Raw genomic sequence first — 20154 nt, 5'->3', positions numbered from 1 at the left:
GGCATCGTTGGCGAGGCCAGAATTTGTTGCCCATCTCTGATTGCCCTCGAACTGTGTAGATCGCTCGGCCATTTCAGAGGGAAGTCAAGAATCAACCATGTTGCTGAGTCTAGAACCACACGTAGGCCAGACCGGGTAAGGAAGGCAGATTTCCTCCCTTAAAGCAGGTTAGTGGACCAGATGGGTATTTACGACAATTAATGATAGTTTCATGGTGACCATTTACTACTGGGTTATTCAACTGGAAGAGGAAGCATTTAAGCAGAGTCCAGCGACTGGACATGTACATGAATAGGATGAGAATAGAGGGCTATGATCCCCGGAAGGGTCGGGGGTTTTTGTTCAGCCGGGCAGCATGGTTGGCGCAGGCTTGGAGGGCCAAAGGGCCTGCTCCTGTGCTGTAATTTTCTTTGTACTGTCAACAGAAAGAGTCATTGGATAATTAGATAGGGATCAGTGGGGCTGATGTTTCCTTGGCAAGGGGGAGGCTAGCTACTTACAGCAAGCTTTTGGTGGTGTGGGGGGGAGGGGGGGAATTAAGGGAAAATGGGCACATAGGAGCAGAAGTAGGCAATTCAGCCCTTCGAGCGTGCTCGGCCATTCAATCAGATCATGGCTGATCTCTTCCTGGTCTCAAATCCACCTCTTCACCTGTTTTTTAAAAATCAGAAATATATCCATCTCTTTCTTGGAACCATTCAGACTCCATCGCGCTATGGGGCAGCGAGCTCCACTAATTCACCAACCTCTGCGCGAAGTAGTTCCTCCTCATCTCTGTTTTAAATCTACCGCTCCTCAACCCATACCAGGAATTACAAACTGGATTCAAGGCCTTCTTCAGCTTACTCATGAGACAAATGGCCTTAGCCTTGGAAGTGGTACTATCATAGGATCCCTACAATGCAGAAAGAGGCCATTCGGACTATCGACTCTGCATCACCAACATCCCCATCCAGGCCCTATCCCCGGTAACCCCACATATTTACCCCGCTAATCCCTCTAACCTACTCATGCCGGGACACTAAGGGGCAATTTAGCATGGCCAATGCACCTAACCCGCACATCTTTGGACTGTGGGAGGAAACTGGAGCACCCGGAGGAAACAAAAATCATGCATGTATTATTGTTTGCAACTGAAATACATACCATTTCTAATTCACTTCTTGTGGTGCACTTGTGATAATCGAATTGGATTGAGCAGTTTAAATTTTATTTGTACAGGGTATTTGAGTTGACTGAATCTCATTTTGCATATATGTACAAAATCGCAGTGATCGCTCTGTTAAAAGCCAATTTAATTAATTGCAGAAATTTTAAAAATTATTCTAGATCAGACGATATACTTGAGAAGACAGCAATCACTTAATATCACTTGCTCATTACAATTTATCACTTGTGGCTGTGTTACAAGAAGGCTATTCTTCGAGCATAACTCAGACACAGCAATTATGCCGTACTACAGCATATTTCACATAGTGATGTACATTCTTGATGAGGTCTGCCAGCACTTTGTGCTGACTGCACTGGGATTATGCTTCCTTGATGCATTTACGTCCCAGGGTTGTGTTTCCCAGGAATTTTATCACTATCCCTACGTGTTAAAAGTAAAGTTTTAAAGTTTATTTATTAGTCACAAGTAGTCTCACATTAACACTGCAATGAAGTTACTGTGAAAATCCTCTAGCCGCCACAGTCTGGCACCTGTTTGGGTACGCTGAGGGAGAATTTAACATGGCCAATGCACCTAGCCCACACATCTTTGGACTGTGGGAGGAAACCGGAGCACCCGGAGGAAACCCACGCAGACACGGAGAGAACGTGCAAACTCCGCACAGTGATCCATCCAAGGCCGGAATTGAACCTGGGTCCAAAAGAGAAAATGCTGGAAAATCTCAGCAGGTCTGGCAGCTCTGTAAGGAGAGAAAAGAGCTGATGTTTCGAGTCCAGATGACTCGAAACTTTGACAAAGGGTCGTCTGGACTCGAAAAGTCAGCTCTTTTCTCTCCTTACAGATGCTGCCAGACCTGCTGAGATTTTCCAGCATTTTCTCTTTTGGTTTCAGATTCCAGCATCCGCAGTAATTTGCTTTTAGCCAATTGAACCTGGGTCCCTGGCGCTGTGAGGCAGCAGTGCTAACCACTGTGCCACCCCTGTGCGTGCGCACATCTCTACACCTACCTCTCTAGGTGGGCAAATCTAGTGTGCGGAACAAGTACACCACATTCCCGGACAGCTGAGAGGTTTAGGCTTTGCGATTCTGTTTTCTAGTTGCAGGTAAAATTAATTTGAAGAGAGATTCTCAACAAAACATTTGTGGGAGAAAAGATTCTTAAAAAAAAAACCTGCAGTGGCGGAACCAAATAGACAAAGGAGAAACTCCTTGTTGGTTGACATAACCATCTGTTCGGGGACCTGAGTAGACCAGTGAAGCAGTAGGCAAGCGATGGGCTCTGCTGCCCCCGGTGGTAGTGTCCCCCACAGTTCTTGTACGAGATTCACTTCTTGTCTGGACCTTGGCTCTGGTGTTCTGTAGGCATCGCCAGAAGATCAACACACTGTCAGAAGTGATGCCAAAATATTTTAGCACTGTGTCAAGGGTGAGCGATCAGCCACAGAACTGGACATGAAGTTCTTCCCTGGCCTTCGCATTGTACAGGTGGAAGGCTGTGTTTGGTCAAAGTCTCCATTTTCTAAAGTAGGCTTCCAGAGAACATAGATCTTCAGTGAGTGTTTCCTCAATGTCGGGAAATCTTTTAGCCTGGGCTACAGCAAAGCACTGCTGCTCAAACTGAGGAACTGCTAAGGAACTGCCACACAAACGTGGTAGATGTCCACCTTCAAGATGCTATGAGGATAATTCCTGGGCTGTTGAAACCCACGGATTGGGTAAATATGTTTTTTTTTCTGAACTTTATATTGAATTTATTAGTCATCAACTTATTATTTATGACCCCGAGTTATGGACACATACCAATACATATACCCTATCAAACATTCTCATGACATTAACGGCCTCTAAAGTTTATTTATTAGTCACAAGTAGGCTTACATTAACACTGCAATGAAGTTACTGTGAAAATCCCCTAGTCGCCTGTTCGGGTACACTGAGGGCGAATTTAGCGTGGCCAATGCACCTAACCAGCATGTCCTTCGGACTGTGGGAGGAAACCAGAGCACCACGTAGTCACGGGAAGAACGTAAAAACTCCACACAGACAGTGACCCAAGCCGGGAATCAAACCCGGGTCCCTGGCGCTGTGAGGCAGGCTAACCACTGTGCTACCGTGCCACCTCTATTGGGTCACCCCTCACCCTTCTCTTTTCTAGAGAAAAGGATTCCAGCCTGATAGTTATAACTTTTATAAAGTATTATCCTTGCAAATCTCTCTTTTGTATGTACTTCAGCACTTCGATATCCTTGCCATAACATTCATGGATGACTACGAATGGTAACGGGTCATGTTGATTCCCAGTACGTAAATGAGTGAAAAAGTTAATCCCAACTCGATTGATTCCTGGAATGAGAGGGCTTCCCACGAGGAGGAACTGAGTCGAATGAATCTAATGTTCCCTGGAATTGACCTCATTGAAGCGAATAAAGTATATGAAAGACAGGGATCAACACAGTTTTAAGGTGCCAAGGGAATTAGGGATCTGGGGATAGGGTGGGAAAGTGGATAGAGCGAAGGTGTTACTGAATGGTCTACTCTTGCTCCCATCTCCTATGTTGTATCTGCGAGGAATCGTACTGACCGATTTTGTGTGTTCCGGCCGCGGTGCAATGGCAGGCGGTGGAACGCTTTCATCTTCATCATCGTCCTCTGAGACTGGAGGCACAGCCGGAGACTCTGACACATTCTTTGTGCCCTGTAGATAAAGATACGGTTAATCAAATAACACAATCTGCGCATAACGAACACGGTCCATTTTATTAGAATATTACCAAGTGGCAAACTTAAAACAAGACTTGAGGAGAAACTGCTGCTCCTACGCTGTACTATTCCACGCCACCCATGTACCCAGGTAAGCTGCATCACAGGACATTTCTTCTATTTAATAAGGTGTGATATTAATACCCTGGTTTATCCCATAGGGGCCCGATAAAGGGTTGATAAAAGACCATCTTCAGTGACCTCCGATTATTGCTGTTCGAAAAAAGATAACGCAGCAATTGGATGGAATCAGAAGAGAACAGCCAGAGTGATTGAGGGGACGGTGGAGTTACATAAGAACTAGGAGCAGGAGTAGGCCATCTGGCCGCTCAAGCCTGCTCTGCCATTCAATAAGATCATGGCGGACCTTTTTGTGGACTCAGCTCCACTTACCCGCCCGCACACCATGACCCTTAATTCCTTTACTGTTCAAAAATGTATCTATCCTTGCCTTAAAAACATTCAATGAGGTAGCCTCTACTGCTTCACTGGGCAGGGAATTCCACAGATTCACAACCCTTTGGGTGAAGAAATTCCTCCTCAACTCAGTCTTAAATCTGCTTCCCCTTATTTTGAGGCCAAGCCCATTAGTTCTGGCTTCACCCGTCAGTGGAAACAACCTGTTTTTATCTTATCTAATTGGAATCAAGTTGGAATATGCTGGAAAAGAGAAGGTTAAGGAGTAATAAGATTGCTAAGGTTCTAAACAGAGTAATATGCACCATGCAAAGCTGTTTCAAGATCTGCTTTGGAAAGCAGTACATGAGTAATTTGAGACGTGACACATAAGTTACAGGTGTATTAGAAATAGATGTGCAGAATATCTTAAAATAGTTCTGGGAAGGAACAGATGATTTTGGACTCATGGTTCCTAAAGCTCTCTACCGCTGTGACATTCCTCACTTCATGCCTGGGTTTGCTGTCATCCCACCCTGTTTTTTTTACCCTTTGGAGAATAGTGGAAGTGAAGTGGTGGAAGGATTCCAGAGATATTATCAGCTCATTGAACCATGTTATGAATGCTCCTTCCATGGCCAATAAGTCCTGGCATTGGACTGGAACCTGGTGTTTCTAGTTCAGTGGGACTTCACCGCAAGGCCTCCAGTCGACTAATTGATAGAGATTAATTACTGTGGTCAGTCAACAACTCCATTATATCAACAACTCCATGATACCCTTGTATCATTGACCATCAGCATGGTATAAGATCAGCTAAACACACCTTGGTCTTTTCTAATCTAATCGCTCTCATGCCCTAAATCCAGAGTAATTTTGTAAAGCAGCAACAGGGAAGGGAGATGGTGGTGTAGTTGCAATGACACTGAGCTAGTAATCCAGAGATCCAGACTAATGCTCTGGGGGCAAGGGTTCAAATCCCCTCATGGCAGCTGGTGGAATTCAAATTCAATTAATAAATCTGGAATATAATGATGTAATGTGAGAAAACAGAAAAATATTTTAGTTCAGGAAGGATAAAGTAAGTTTTAAAATGTATTTATTAGTGTTACAAAAAGGCTTACATTAACACTGCAATGAAGTTACTGTGAAAGTCTCCTAGACGCCACATTCCGGCACCTGCTCGGGTACACGGAGGGAAAATTTAGCATGGCCAATCCACCTAACCAGCACATCTTTGGACTGTGGGAGGAAACCGGAGCACCCGAAGGAAACCCACGCAGACACGGGGAGAATGTGCAGACTCCGCACAGATAGTGAGCCAAGCCAGGAATCGAACCCAGGTCCCTGGCGCTGTGAGGCAGCAGTGCTAACCACTGTGCCACCGCGTCGCCCCCATAGTGACAATGGTGACAACTATCATCGATTGCTTGTAAAAACCCATCTGGTTCACTAACGTCCTTTAGGGAAGGAAATCTGCCGTCTTTACCTGGTCTGGCCTACATGTGACTCCAGACCCACAACAATGTGGTTGACTCTTAAATGCCCTCTGAAATTAGCAAGCAACTCACTTGAAGCACAATTAGGAAAAGTCCCACATCCCATGAAAAAAGAATCAAATTCAAGGAAAATTCCCATGGGCTGCATGGTGGCACAGTGGTTAGCACTACTGCCTCACTGCACCAGGGACCCGGGTTTGATTCGCGGCTTGGGTCACAGTCTGTGTGGAGTTTGTGCGTTCTGCCCGTGTCTGCGTGGGTTTCCTCCCACAGTCCAAAGATGTGCGGGTTAGGTGCATTGGCCATGCTAAATTGCCCCTTAGTGTCAGGGGTACTAGCTCAGGTCAATGCATACGGTTATGGGGATAGGGCCTGGATGGGATTGTGGTTGGTGCAGACTCGATGGGCCAAATGCCCTCCTTCTGCACTGTAGGATACTATGATTCTACGCACTTTTACAACACACCGCTTTCACAATGGACTGTATCAATTTACCCGGGCAGCACATGTACAGGGTATGTTACTCAACTCAAACATTTCGTTCATGAACATACATTCTATTCTTAAAACATCCTTGATCAGATTTTGAAATACTCTCCTGGATATGAGTTATTCTGTACGTCAACCACCCAAATCTTTTATTAAGATCCCAACCTATAGCTCAGCCCTACCCACCGTTCCTCCTGAGCCAGCAACAATTGGGAATGTTTCTTGCAGAGCAAAAAACAAGGCGCACACAAGCAATATTCCCTTTACGATGCTGGTTAGCCTTAAAGAGACTGCGCAGCGCCTCAAGCCATGAATGAGGAAAAACTGGTCCTAAGTAGCCCTAGATCCCTACAATTAGATCCAGTCTCCTAAATCAACTGCCAGGGAGGAGAATGATAAATATTTGAAGCTTTGGCCATTTGTGACGTTACTAAACACGTCGATTGTGGAAGGGATAGTTTCCCCAACTATCATAAATATAGCGATGTGAACAAAAGGACTTACCAGTGCATTTGAGGAAGCATATCCATCTGTTGTTTTATCTGCGGAAAATGGAAGCACAATTTTGTGTTACAGGCGTACGACTGGAGAAAATATTCAGAACATCTTAAAGGGTATCTGCACAATATCTGGGACACAATCACTCAGACTGTTGTGCTCTCCAACTCTGAACTTTCTATCTAGCAGCACCTTCACCAGAAAGACTGCAGCAAATCAGGAAGCTGTCCCACTGGTTGAGGCCAACATGGAATGGGCAATAATGCTTAAATTAAAAGGATTTAAAAAATGATAGTAGAGTGAAGTGCAACAACAACAACAACTTTCATTTATGTATGGTCTTTAACAAAGTAAAAATGTCCCAAGGCACCTCACAATAGCGTTTTCATACAATTATTCAAACAATGAAGAGCCTACCATCATATCAGACAACATTTGACAGGGAGCCATGGAGATAGTAGGACAGCTGACCAAAAGCATGGCCAAAGAGGTGGCTTCAAGGAGCAAATTAAAGAGGGGAGAGAGAGATAAAGAGATGAAAAGTTTTTAAGAGGGAATTTCAGAACTAAAGGTCCAAGTGGCTGAAGGTACAGCCACCAGTGTTGAAGCGAAGAAAATCTTGGGATGTGCAAGAGGCCAGAAATGGAGGGGTGCAGAGACTCAGAATGTTGTAGAGCTTTGATTTGATTTAATTTATTGTCACATGTATTGGGATACAGTGAAAAGTATTGTTTCTTGCGTGCTATACAGACAAAACATACCGTTCATAGAGAAGGAAAGGAGGGTCAGAATATAGTGTTACAGTCATAGCTAGGGTGTATAGAAAGATCAACTTAATAGAACATAGAACATAGAAAGCCACAGCACAAACAGGCCCTTCGGCCCACAAGTTGCGCCGATCACATCCCCACCTCTAGGCCTATCTATAGCCCTCAATCCCATTAAATCCCATGTACTCATCCAGAAGTCTCTTAAAAGACCCCAACGAGTTTGCCTCCACCACCACCGACGTCAGCCGATTCCACTCACCCACCACCCTCTGAGTGAAAAACTTACCCCTGACATCTCCTCTGTACCTACCCCCCAGCACCTTAAACCTGTGTCCTCTCGTAGCAACCATTTCAGCCCTTGGAAATAGCCTCTGAGAGTCTACCCTATGCAGACCTCTCAACATCTTGTAAACCTCTATCAGGTCACCTCTCATCCTTCGTCTCTCCAGGGAGAAGAGTCCAAGCTCCCTCAACCTATCCTCATAAGGCATGCCCCCCAATCCAGGCAACATCCTTGTAAATCTCCTCTGCACCCTTTCAATGGCTTCAACATCTTTCCTGTAATGAGGTGACCAGAACTGCGCGCAGTACTCCAAGTGGGGTCTAACCAGGGTCCTATAAAGCTGCAGCATTATCTCCCGACTCCTAAACTCAATCCCTCGATTAATGAAGGCCAGTACGCCGTACGCCTTCTTGACCGCATCCTCCACCTGCGAGGCCGATTTAAGAGTCCTATGGACCCGGACCCCAAGGTCCTTCTGATCCTCTACACTGCTAAGAATGGTACCCTTCATATTATACTGCTGCTTCATCCCATTGGATCTGCCAAAATGGATCACTACACACTTATCCGGGTTGAAGTCCATCTGCCACTTCTCCGCCCAGTCTTGCATTCTATCTATGTCTCGCTGCAACTTCTGACATCCCTCCAAACTATCCACAACACCACCTACCTTGGTGTCGTCAGCAAACTTACCAACCCATCCCTCCACTTCCTCATCCAGGTCATTTATGAAAATGACAAACAGCAAGGGTCCCAGAACAGATCCCTGGGGCACTCCACTGGTCACTGACCTCCATGCAGAGAAAGACCCCTCCACAGCCACTCTCTGCCTTCTGCAGGCAAGCCAGTTCTGGATCCACAAGGCAACAGCCCCTTGGATCCCATGCCCTCTCACTTTCTCAAGAAGTCTTGCATGGGGGACCTTATCGAACGCCTTGCTGAAGTCCATATAGACCACATCCACCGCTCTTCCTTCGTCAATGTGTTTGGTCACATTTTCAAAGAACTCAACCAGGCTCGTAAGGCACGACCTGCCCTTGACAAAGCCGTGCTGACTACTTTTGATCATACTAAACTTCTCTAGATGATCATAAATCCTGTCTCTCAGGATCCTCTCCATCAACTTACCAACCACTGAGGTTAGACTCACCGGTCGGTAATTTCCCGGGCTGTCCCTGTTCCCTTTCTTGAATATAGGGACCACATCTGCAATCCTCCAATCCTCCGGAACCTCTCCCGTCTCCATCGACGATGCAAAGATCATCGCCAAAGGCTCCGCAATCTCCTCCCTCGCCTCCCACAGTAACCTGGGGTACATCCCATCCGGTCCCGGCGACTTACCAACCTTGATGCCATTCAATAGTTCCAACACATCCTCTTTCTTTATGTCCACATGCTCGATCCTTTCTGTCCACCGCAAACCAGCAGTACAACCACCCAGATCCCTTTCCACCGTGAATGCCGAGGTAAAGTATTCATTAAGCAGCTCCGCCATTTCTAACGGTTCCGCACAAACTTTTCCCCCTTCACCTTTTAAGGGTCCTATGCCTTCACATCTCATCCTTTTACTCTTGACATATTTGTAGAAAGCCTTGGGATTCTCCTTAATCTTACCCGCCAAGGTCTTCTCATGACCCCTTCTCGCTCTCCTAATTTCCTTCTTAAGCTCCTTCCTACATCCCGTATACTCCTCTAAATCCTTAACACCTCCTAGCTCTCTGAACCTTCTGTACGCCTCTCTTTTCTTATTCACCAGGTTCATCACAACCTTCGTGCGAGGTAAGTCCATTCAGAAGTCTGATGGCAGCAGGGAAGAAGTTGTTCTTGAGTCGGTTGGTACGCGACCTCAGACTTTTGTATCTTTTTCCCGACGGGAAGAAGGTGGAAGAGAGAATGTCCAGGGTGCGTGGGGTCCTTAATTATGCTGGCTGCTTTTCCAAGGAGGTGGGAAGTGTAGGCAGAGAAGAGGAGGTCGTAGGAATAGGGAGGGGCAGAAGGAATGAGAGAGAGGGAAAGAGGAAATAAAGATGGTGGGAGTCCTGATTGATGCCAAAGAGCACAGCAGCTGATCGATCGTAGGCAATGACCATAGTTGTATATATGATTACAACCCAGGCCACCTTGCTAAGCTCGGTGACGGAGGAACAGGAGGAGACACAACAGGAAAACTAGCTCGGAGAAAATGAGATTGCCTCTTACCTGTGAAGCTCATGTATTTTTGACTGTTTGATGTTTCTTTTGAATCATAGAATTTCAAAACATCCAAGACAGCTTGGGGATTCTTTTTCTGTTCTAGTTTTGTGATGTTTGATGTCTGTAATAACCGAGCCCATTGCTCTGGCATGCCCTGTGATTGAGAGAGAGAGAAAAATACAAACGTAATCCTAAAATTCATTCATGATTATATGGAATAATTTGGAGCAGTAGCAAAATTCATCAATTTAAAATATGTTTTCTTTAAACACTTTGAACTCAGTCTCGCTCCAGTCCTCTAACCTCTGCACTCTCACTGCCAACAGGAATCCCCTGCATTGTAATGAGAAGCAGGAATCCTGCCAGTGGTGACCTGAGACCACAAGTAAGATAGCGGAATGAGTTGCACGCTCTGTACTGAAAACGGCACCCCGTATTTCCTCTCCCTAGTTGAAGGGCAGGGAGACCAGTTAAAAGTATGTAGGTGTACAAACTCAACACAGGGATTGAACCTGTTGTGGTTCATTAGCTCACTCGATAACCTCAGTGAACTCACAGATGTTAGATCAGAGATTGCAGAATAGTTACAAATGACGAAGGCCATTCGGGTCCTCCATGCTTAAAAACCCAAGCTTCCCTTTGCATTATTCAACTCCAGTATCACCAATTCCGGAGTTTTTTGCCTCAATATTCAACAATTCAACATTTTATAAATGGATGAGGAAGCGGAGGGATGGGTTGGTAAGTTTGCTGATGATACAAAGGTTGGAGGTGTTGTGGATAGTGTGGAGGGATGTCAGAAGTTGCAGCGAGACATTGATAGGATGCAAGACTGGGCGGAGAAGTGGCAGATGGAGTTCAACCCAGATAAGTGTGAGGAGGTTCATTTTGGCAGGTCAAATAGGATGGAGGAATATAATATTAATGGTAGGACTCTTGGCAGAGTTGAAGATCAGAAGGATCTTGGGGTCCGAGTTCATAGGACGCTCAAAGCAGCTGTGCAGGTTGAGGCTGTGGTTAAGAAGGCGTATGGCGTACTGGTCTTCATCAATCGAGGAATTGAGTTTAGGAGTCGTGAGATAATGTTGCAGCTATATAAGACCTTGGTCAGACCACACTTGGAGTACTGTGCTCAGTTCTGGTCGCCTCATTACAGGAAGGATGTGGAAGCCATAGAAAGGATGCAGAGGAGATTTACAAGGATGTTGCCTGGGTTGGGGAGCATGCCTTATGAGGATAGGTTGAGTGAGCTCGGCCTTTTCTCCTTGGAAAGACGAAGGATGAGGGGTGACCTGATAGAGGTGTATAAGATGTTGAGAGGTATTGATCGAGTGGATAGTCAGAGGCTTTTTCCCAGGGCTAAAATGGTTGCCACAAGAGGTCACAGGTTTAAGGTGCTGGGGAGTAGATACAGAGGAGATGTCAGGGGTAAGTTTTTCACTCAGAGGGTGGTGGGTGTGTGGAATGGGCTGCCAGCAACGGTGGTGGAGGCAGCTTCGATAGGGTCTTTTAAGAGACTTTTAGATAAGTACATGGAACTTAGTAAGATAGAGGGTTATAGGTAAGCCTAGTAATCGTTAAGGTAGGGACATGTTCGGCACAACTTTGTGGGCTGAAGGGCCTGTATTGTGCTGTAGTTTTTCTATGTTTCTAATTGCATGCAATGATTACTCCGTTTGAGGAACATTTAACACCTACGCTAAACAACTATCCCGAGAGATACTTGTTGCCAATTTCAGGACTTTCTTACTGATGTAATGAGCACGATCTTTGTGTAAATGAAAGCAGTAGGTTCCATCTGGACGATCCACCAGTAATTTAATATTCCCTCCATTGTATGTTGGCAGTTTCTCGAACAGTGGAATTTTCCTGTCTCGCCTGCCACAGTAATCCTAGCATGCGGGACAGGTCCATGCAAAGGTCTTCGGGTGGGATTTTCTGGTTTTGGGGGTGAGCGTGGTCAGAAAATCCTGCCCCACATTTCCTTTCACCGTGTTTAACCGGTGTCTTCTTAAGCTGCGTTGTTTCATTAAAAATAAAAAAATGCCTTGGATAAATTCCACACGGATGATACCAAGAACCTGTTGTAATGGTCAGGAAAAAGAGAGGAGGCTGAGGCTTGTTCTCTAGAAAAGAGAAGGACGAGGACTGAGCTGATAAAGGGTTTTTAAAATTTAGGAACAGGATAAGGTGGTTTAGCCCCTCAAGCCTGTTCTCCCATTCAGTGAACTCATGGCTCATCTGCATCCTAACTCTATACACCCGCCTTTCCCCAAATGTCTCAATGCCTATCAATTTCTGTGTGAAATTTGTTAATTAATTTAGTATCCGTTACTGTTGACAAAAGAGTTGCAAACTGCTGCACAAAAGGGTGAAGAGTGGCAGAAGAATTTCCTAATTTCACTCTTGAAAGGTCTGACTCCAATTTTGAGGCTCTGCCCTCGAGTCCTGGACTCCTGAACCAGTGAAACTAGTTTCTCTCTATCTACCCAATCTGTTCCCTTTGCATTAATGGTTGGCACTGCTGTCGCACAGCGCCAGGGACCGGGGTTCGATTCCCGGCTCGGGTCACTGTCTGTGTGGAGTTTGCACATTCTCCCCGTGTCTGCGTGGGTTTCCTCCAGGTGCTCTGGTTTCCTCCCACAGTCTTTGGACTGTGGGAGGGTTAGGTGGATTGGCCATGCAAAATTGACCCTAGTGTCAGGGGTATTAACAGGGTAAATATCTGGGGTTACGGGAATAGGTGGGATTGTGCTCAGTGCAGACTTGATGGGCCGAATGGCCTCCTTCTGCACTGTAGGGATTCTATGATTCCTCTCAAAATCGTGAAAACTTGATTCAAATTATCCCTTAATCTCCTAACTTTCAGAGAATACAATCCTAATTTGTGTCAACTCTCCTCACAATTTAAGCTTTGGAGTCCAGGTATCATAGAATCCCTACGGTACAGAAGGAGGCCAATCGGCCCATCAAGTCTGCACCGACTCTCTGACAGAATATCTTACCCAGGGCCTCCACCCCACCCTATCCCTGTAACCCCACACATTTACCGTGGCTAACCATAGAACCATAGAACCCCTACAGCGCAGAAAGAGGCCATTCGGCCCATCGAGTCCGCACCGACAACAATCCCACCCAGGCCCCACCCCCATATCCCCACATATCCACCTGCTAATCCCTCCAACCCTCATATTTACCCGCTAATCCCTCTAATCTACGCATCCCGGGACACTAAGGGGCAATTTTAGCTTGGCCAATCAACCTAACCCGCACATATTTGGACTGTGGGAGGCAGCCGGAGCACCCGGAGGAAATCCACACAGACACGAGGAGAACGTGCAAACTCTACACAGACAGTCACCCAATGCTGGAATTGAACCCAGGTCCCTGGCACTGTGAGGTAGCAGTATCATTCTGCTGCACTTCCTCCAAGGCCAGTATTACCCTAAGATGTGATGCCCCAAACTGCTTGCGATACCCCCGGCATAGTCTAACCAGGAATTCGATTAGATGAAGCATGATTTCTGCCCCTTGGATTTCAGACCTCTGGCTATGTAAAGGCCACAATTTAATTTGCCTTTTTGATTATATTCTGCTCATGGCATTTTAATTGTCTACATACCTAGCCCTCCTACCCCAAGTCTCTTTGGACCTCTACTATTTCTAGCATGGAAACTCTTGGGAAAGTCCAGTGTTAAAAGAAACCATGACCGCAATACGATTTGAATACGCAGCCTTCTAATCTGGAATCAGACATGCTACAGTTGTGTGATAAAGTCCACAAACTCTGATTACTCACACCATTCCTTTAGCCACATGCTCTTCTTAATCTGCATATCCTTATGCTAATTTCCATTAATAATCCAGAGGTTATAACCTTCAAGGTCTAGTTCGCTATAGCTCCCAGTTCTTGGTACTCCCTTGGTTGCCTGCTTTTCCCTATGTTGTTGGTGTGAATGGTTCACTAAAACAGAATCCTCCCCTTCCTTCTCAGATATCCTCTCAAGCCAGTTTGAAATGTCCCTTATCCTGGCATCGGATACATAATGTACCACGTGGGACTCTCAATCCTGCTTACAAAATGATGCTATCCATGCCCCTAACTACTGTTAGCGTGGATTGGGGATTGGCTATCCAACAGGAAGCAGAGAGTCAGAATAAATGGGTGCTTTTCTGGTTGGCGGATGGTAACTAGTGGTGTGCCGCAGGGATCGGTACTGGGGCCTCAACTATTTACCATTTATATAGACGATCTGGAGGAGGGGACTGAGTGTCGGGGAACAAAGTTTGCAGACGACACAAAGATAAGTGGAAAAGTGAATCATGTGGACGGCATAGAAGGTCTGCAGAGAGATTTGGACAGGCTGAGTGAGTGGGCGAGGATCTGGCAGATGGAGTATAACGTTGACAAATGCGAGGTTATTCACTTTGGAGGAAATAATAGCAAATTGGATTATTATCTAAATGGAAAAAAATTACAACATGCTACTGTGCAGAGGGACCTGGGGGTCCTTGTGCATGAGACGCAAAAACCCAGTCTGCAGGGGCAACAGGTGATCAAGAAGGCAAATGGGATGTTGGCCTATATCGCAAGGGGGATAGAATATAAAAGCAGAGATGTCTTGCTGCATCTGTACAGGGCATTGGTGAGGCCGCAGCTGGAATACTGTGTGCAGTATTGGTCCCCTTATTTGCGGAAGGATATATTGGCCTTGGAGGGAGTGCAGAGAAGGTTCATCAGGTTGACACCGGAGATGGGGGGTGTTGATTATGCAGAGAGACTGAGCAGATTGGGTTTGTACTCGTTGGAATTTAGAAGGCTGAGGGGGGATCTTATAGAGACCTATAAGATAATGAAGGGGCTGGATAGGGTAGAGATGGAGAGATTCTTTCCACTTAGAAAGGAAGCTAGAACTAGAGGGCACAGCCTCAAAATAAAGGGGGGTCAGTTTAGGACAGAGTTGAGGAGGAACTTATCTTTTTACGAGGTGTGATTAAGGTCTGGAAACTTACTGAAACTTACAGAATACTGAAAGGCCTGGATAGAGTGGACGTGGGGAAGATGTTTGCATTAGTCGGAGAGACTAGGATCTGAGGGCTCAGCCTCAGGGTAAAGGGTCGACCTTTTAGAACTGAGATGAGGAGGAATTTCTTCAGCCAGAGGGTGGTGAATCTATGGAATTCATTGCCAGAGAAGGCTGTGGAAGCCAGGTCATTCAGTGTATTTAAGACAGAGATAGATAGATGCTTGATTGGTATGGGGATCAAAGGTAACGGGGAAAAGGCGGGAGAGCGGGGTTGGGAAACTTACCAGCCATGATAGAATGGCAGAGCAGATTCGGTGGGCCGAATGGCCTAATTCTGCCCCCCTCCCATTCATCTGGTAGAACACCTCCTACTCACTGTAGCTCAATGATCTGAGTCAGAGAGATTTGAGATAGAGGTACTTATCAACGATGCATGCAGTCAGGACAGTCTGACTGTTTGCAAGCTCCCACATACTGTAGTCCAGACACATAACCTGCTCTGTTAGTCTACATAATTTATATCTACTCTGGTTTGATTATTTTTTCTTTTTCTACACACAAACTTGCTACCACACGGAGTAGCTGAGGCAAAGAACAAACAAAAGCATATCTAAGTACATGTGTGAGAAAAGAACAGAAGAATATTTTAGTTCAGGAAGGATAAAGTTAGTTTTTAAGTTTACTTATTAGTGTCACAAGTCGGCTTACATTAACACTGCAGTGAAGTTACTGTGAAAATCCCCTAGTTGCCACACTCCGGCGCCTGTTCAGGTACACTGAGGGAGAATTTAGCATGACCAATGCATCTAACCAGCACGTCTTTGCACTGTGGGAGGAAACCGGAGCACTTGGAGGAAACCCAAGCAGACACGGGGAGAACGTGCAGACTCCGCACAGACAGTGACCTAAGCCGGGAATCGAACCCAGGTCCCTGGCACTGTTAGACTGCAGTGCTAACCACTGTGCCACCCGCCTAGGGTGGGATGAGGGTTGCGTGTAACACAAACCATGACACAGGACTGAGGCAATAGAATTACAGAATCATCATAGAATCCTACAGTGCAGAAGGAGCCCATTCGGCCCATCGAATACTGTGCACGTTATTTAAATTTCCACTTTAAGATGTGGAATAGTCACATAACTTAATTTTGAAGGCTTCCTCCCCTGTCCCCATTCACTATAAAGTGTACTGAAGATTACTTACTGTGAACTCTCCCGTGACAGCATCAAATCCAACATGTATCGTGTGCTCGAAATCAGAGGGAAGCGAGATTTCCGGCCGTTCTCTTTCTTTTTTCCTGTTAGCTGTCGACGGAGAGATTATTTGTCAATGGCACGAAGAACAGCAGGAAAAACATTGTAAAGATTTAAAAAACACCAAAGTCGGACAAGCCTTTATCCGAAAGGGCCACTGAGAGAAATGCAGCCTGCGGTAAGCAAGCAAGCAAGCGAGCGAGCGAGCGAGCCGGAGACGGATGCAGGGGAATGTGCACCGATTTATATATCACACAGGAAAGCAGACATGCATCGTAGAAGTTGTACGATCACTGTGCTTAGCTCGACAGCAAAAGAACCGAAATTATTCATGATAAAGAGTCATGACTCATGATGTTCAGACTCTCCTGAAGTGCACACACTCAATTGCGCCATTTGCGTTTAAACAGTTGTAGCAATTTTCAGTGACGGTATAATCGCTCCGACACCCCCAGTGCAGCTTTCGAAAAGTCGGAGAAATGAGAATTCACGCACTAGCAAAAAAATGTGGCTCTATTAATTGCACACTGTTCACCTACTGTTAACAAACTTCAAGATTTTGCAGTTCTGGCTTACCAACTCTTCCCACATAAAGCTGGGGTTGCATGGGAATCAGGTCCACACTCTTAGAGGGTCGCAATCTCCCACATGGATTTACGGGTGCCAGTAATCACCCCCTCCCACCCAGCCTCCGCTCCTCCCAGCACTATTCTTACTGGAGAGGAAGCAGATAGAGCGCAGCAGGCGAATCTGAGAACTCTCGGCCGCTGTGAAAATCCTCTGTTCAAACTACAGGGCTTAGGAGATCCAGTGGAGGCCTTTCGCTAAGGCTTAGAAAGTTGGGGTGGCCAACTGAACCAGGGTTCCCCCACAGGAGACAGTACTTGAGAATCCTATAATCAGGTGAATACGTAATGGAATTACGATAAGAAACAAAGAAGAAAAAAAATCAGAGAAGAATAAGATTGTACCCAGGCCGTTGCTTGCAGTCCCTGTAAACTGGTTTAGCTTGCTGCTCAACCGTGATGATGTTTTTGCCATGACGGTCCCTCAGGTGTGGACTCATGACTGAACACCTGGGATTTGACAGACTCTCTTTCAAAACTGCAAATCGTACAATAACTCTGCTCACGAGACTGGATGCATGACCTGAACACCTCGCTCTCAGAAGCAGAGAATCTTATAGCACAGGAGACGGCCATTTGTTTATCGTCCCTGCGCTGACAATTTTTCAAATATTTACAGCCTCCCATCCATCGACTCTGTCTACACTTCCCACTGCCTCGGGAAAGCAGCCAGCATAATGAAGGACCCCCCACGCACCCCGGACATTCTCTCTTCCACCTCCTTCCGTCGGGAAAAAGATACAAAAGTCTGAGGACGGGTACCAACCGACTTCTTCCCTGCTGCCATCAGACTTTTGAATGGACCTACCTCGCACTAAGTTGATCTTTCCCTGCACCCGAGCTATGACTGTAACGCCACATTCTGCACTCTCTCCTTTCGCTCTCTATGCTTACTAAAGATCACTTACTGTTAACTCCCCCGTGACAGCATCAAATCCAACATATATCGTGTGCTTGAAATCAGAGGGAAGTGTGCTTTGTCTGTATAGCGCGCAAGAAACAATACTTTTCACTGTATACGAATACACGTGACAATAATAAATAAAATCTATTTATCTTTTAAAGCCATTATGAATTCTGTTCCGATTACCCGTCTCTGGCTCTGCCTTCCAAGTCCCAAGAATCCATTTTGTTTATTTATAAATCTTCAGTTTAATACACCTTTTAGTTACTGACTCAAACTAGTGGAAATAGTATTTGGCTATTTATTTTATCAAAACTGCTCAAAATTTTGAAGATTTTTACCTGGACTGCTTTTCATCTTTCCTGCCCTAGAAAGATAGAAAATAGGTGCATTCGGCCCTTCGAGCCTGCTCCACCATTCAATATGATCATGGCTGATCATATCCCACTCCTGTCTTCTCTCCATACCCCTTGATCCCTTTCGCCTCAAGGGCCACTGTGGTAGAGAATTCCACAGGTCCACAACTCTCTGAGTGAAGAGGTTCTTCCAAATCGCAGTCCCGAATGGCTTACCCCTTATTCTTAAGACTGTGACCCCTAGTTCTGGACTTCCCCAACATTGGGAACATTCTTCCCGCATCTATTCCCATCAGGATTTTATATGTTTCTATGAGATCCCCTCTTATTATTCTAAGTTCCAGTGAGTACAAGCCCAGTCGATCCAGTCTTTCGTCATATGTCAGTCCTGCTATTCCGGGAATCAGTCTGGTGAACCTTCGCTGGACTCCCTCAATAGCAAGAATGTCCTTCCTCAGACTAGAAGACCAAAACTGCACACAATATTCAAGGTGTGGCCTCACCAAGGCCCTGTATAACTGCAGCAAGACATCCTTACTCCTATACTCAAATCCTCTTGCTTTCCTCACCGCCTGCTGTACCTGCATGCCAACCTTCAGCAACTGCTCCACCATGACACCCAGGTCATGTTGCACCTCCTCTTTTCCTAAACTGCCACCATTCAAGATAACAGTCTTCCTTCCTGTTTTTGCCACCGAAGTGGATAATCTCACATTGATCCACATTATATTGCATTTGCCAAGTATTTACCCACTCAGTCAGCCTGTCCAAGTCACTCTGCAGCCTCTTAGCATCCTCCTCACAGCACACACTGTCACCCAGCTTAGTGTCGTCTGTACATTCGGAGATATTGCATTCAATTCCTTTGCCCAAATCATTAATGTATATTGTGAATAGCTGGGGTCCCAGCACTGAACCCTGCGGTAGCTCACTAGTCACTGCCTGCCACTCTGAAAATGACCCATTTATTCCCACTCTCCGCTTCCTGTCTGCTAACCAGTTCTCTATCCATGTCAATACATTACTCCAATACCACAAGCTTTAATTTTGCTCACTAATCTCTTGTGGGAAGACTCTGCAGTGGTAATGTCGCTGGACCAGAAATCCAAAGGCCCGGGTTAAAGCCCTGGGGACAAGGGTACAAATCCCACCATGGCGGCTGGCAGAACTTGCAAATTGAATTGAAATCTGGAACTGAAAGCACATCTCAGTATGGTGACCATGAAAGCATTGCCGATTGTCATAAAAAGCCACCTGGTTCACTAATGTCCTTTAGGGAAGGAAATCTGCCGTCCTTACTTGGTCTGGCCTACATGTGACTCCAGAGCCACAGCAATGTGGTCGACTCTCAACTGCCCTCTGAAATGTCTAGCAAGCCACTCAGTTAGAGGGCAATTAGGGTGGGCAACAAATGCTGGCCGTGCCAGCGATGCCCACATCCCATGAAAGAACACTTTGTTTTTACAAGAACCAGGGTTTTCTCAGTCTGGCCGGATAATCAGTGCCATCCACTCCTGGTAACATTGCAGCCGACCCTTTTCTGATTAATAGGGAGTGAGATTGGAGAAGAGATGAGTTGAAAGAAGAGGAGAGAGGAGAGAGCACAGTATGGAGGAGAAAGGAGGAAAGTACAAAAAAGTGAGTGGAGGGAATAAAAGTGAAAGAAAAAGGAGTAGAGGCTGAAAGCATGCAGGGAGTAGATGCAGAGAGCAAAGAGATGAGAGGCAACAAAAGAGGACAAGAGAAATATAGTAAGTGCAACGAGAGGAAGACACCAAGAGAAAGAAAATGACCAGAAAAGCAACAATACAAGTTACATTTATAAAGCATCTCATATTCCTTAAATATTTCAAGACACTTCTCATACAGTGCATTACTCTGAAGTCATTATACTTAGCAATACGATAACACAGCAAGATCCCACAAAC

At 45.7% G+C, this 20154-nt stretch overlaps 1 protein-coding gene across 4 annotated transcripts in view; it reads right to left on the bottom strand.

Moving 5' to 3' along the window:
• pak1 (p21 protein (Cdc42/Rac)-activated kinase 1) overlaps positions 1-20154 on the bottom strand; it is a 240097-nt gene that overhangs the window by 35939 nt on the left and 184004 nt on the right. For 3 of the 4 annotated variants that reach the window (XM_078222572.1, XM_078222573.1, XM_078222574.1), the window contains exons 3-6: positions 16291-16391; positions 10066-10213; positions 6820-6857; positions 3753-3866 (exon numbers count right to left, since the gene is read on the bottom strand). In XM_078222572.1, coding sequence (XP_078078698.1) covers positions 3753-3866; positions 6820-6857; positions 10066-10213; positions 16291-16391 — 401 coding nt within the window. Of the gene's footprint in view, positions 1-3752; positions 3867-6819; positions 6858-10065; positions 10214-16290; positions 16392-17874; positions 17924-20154 lie in introns of those variants that run through there. The other variant, XM_078222575.1, reaches the window with a different exon arrangement.

Source organism: Mustelus asterias, chromosome 10 (genome assembly GCF_964213995.1).
Source record: "Mustelus asterias chromosome 10, sMusAst1.hap1.1, whole genome shotgun sequence".
Taxonomy (NCBI): Eukaryota; Metazoa; Chordata; class Chondrichthyes; order Carcharhiniformes; family Triakidae; genus Mustelus; species Mustelus asterias.
Note: the sequence above shows the minus strand (reverse complement) of the source record. Positions and strands in the feature narration are given on the sequence as shown.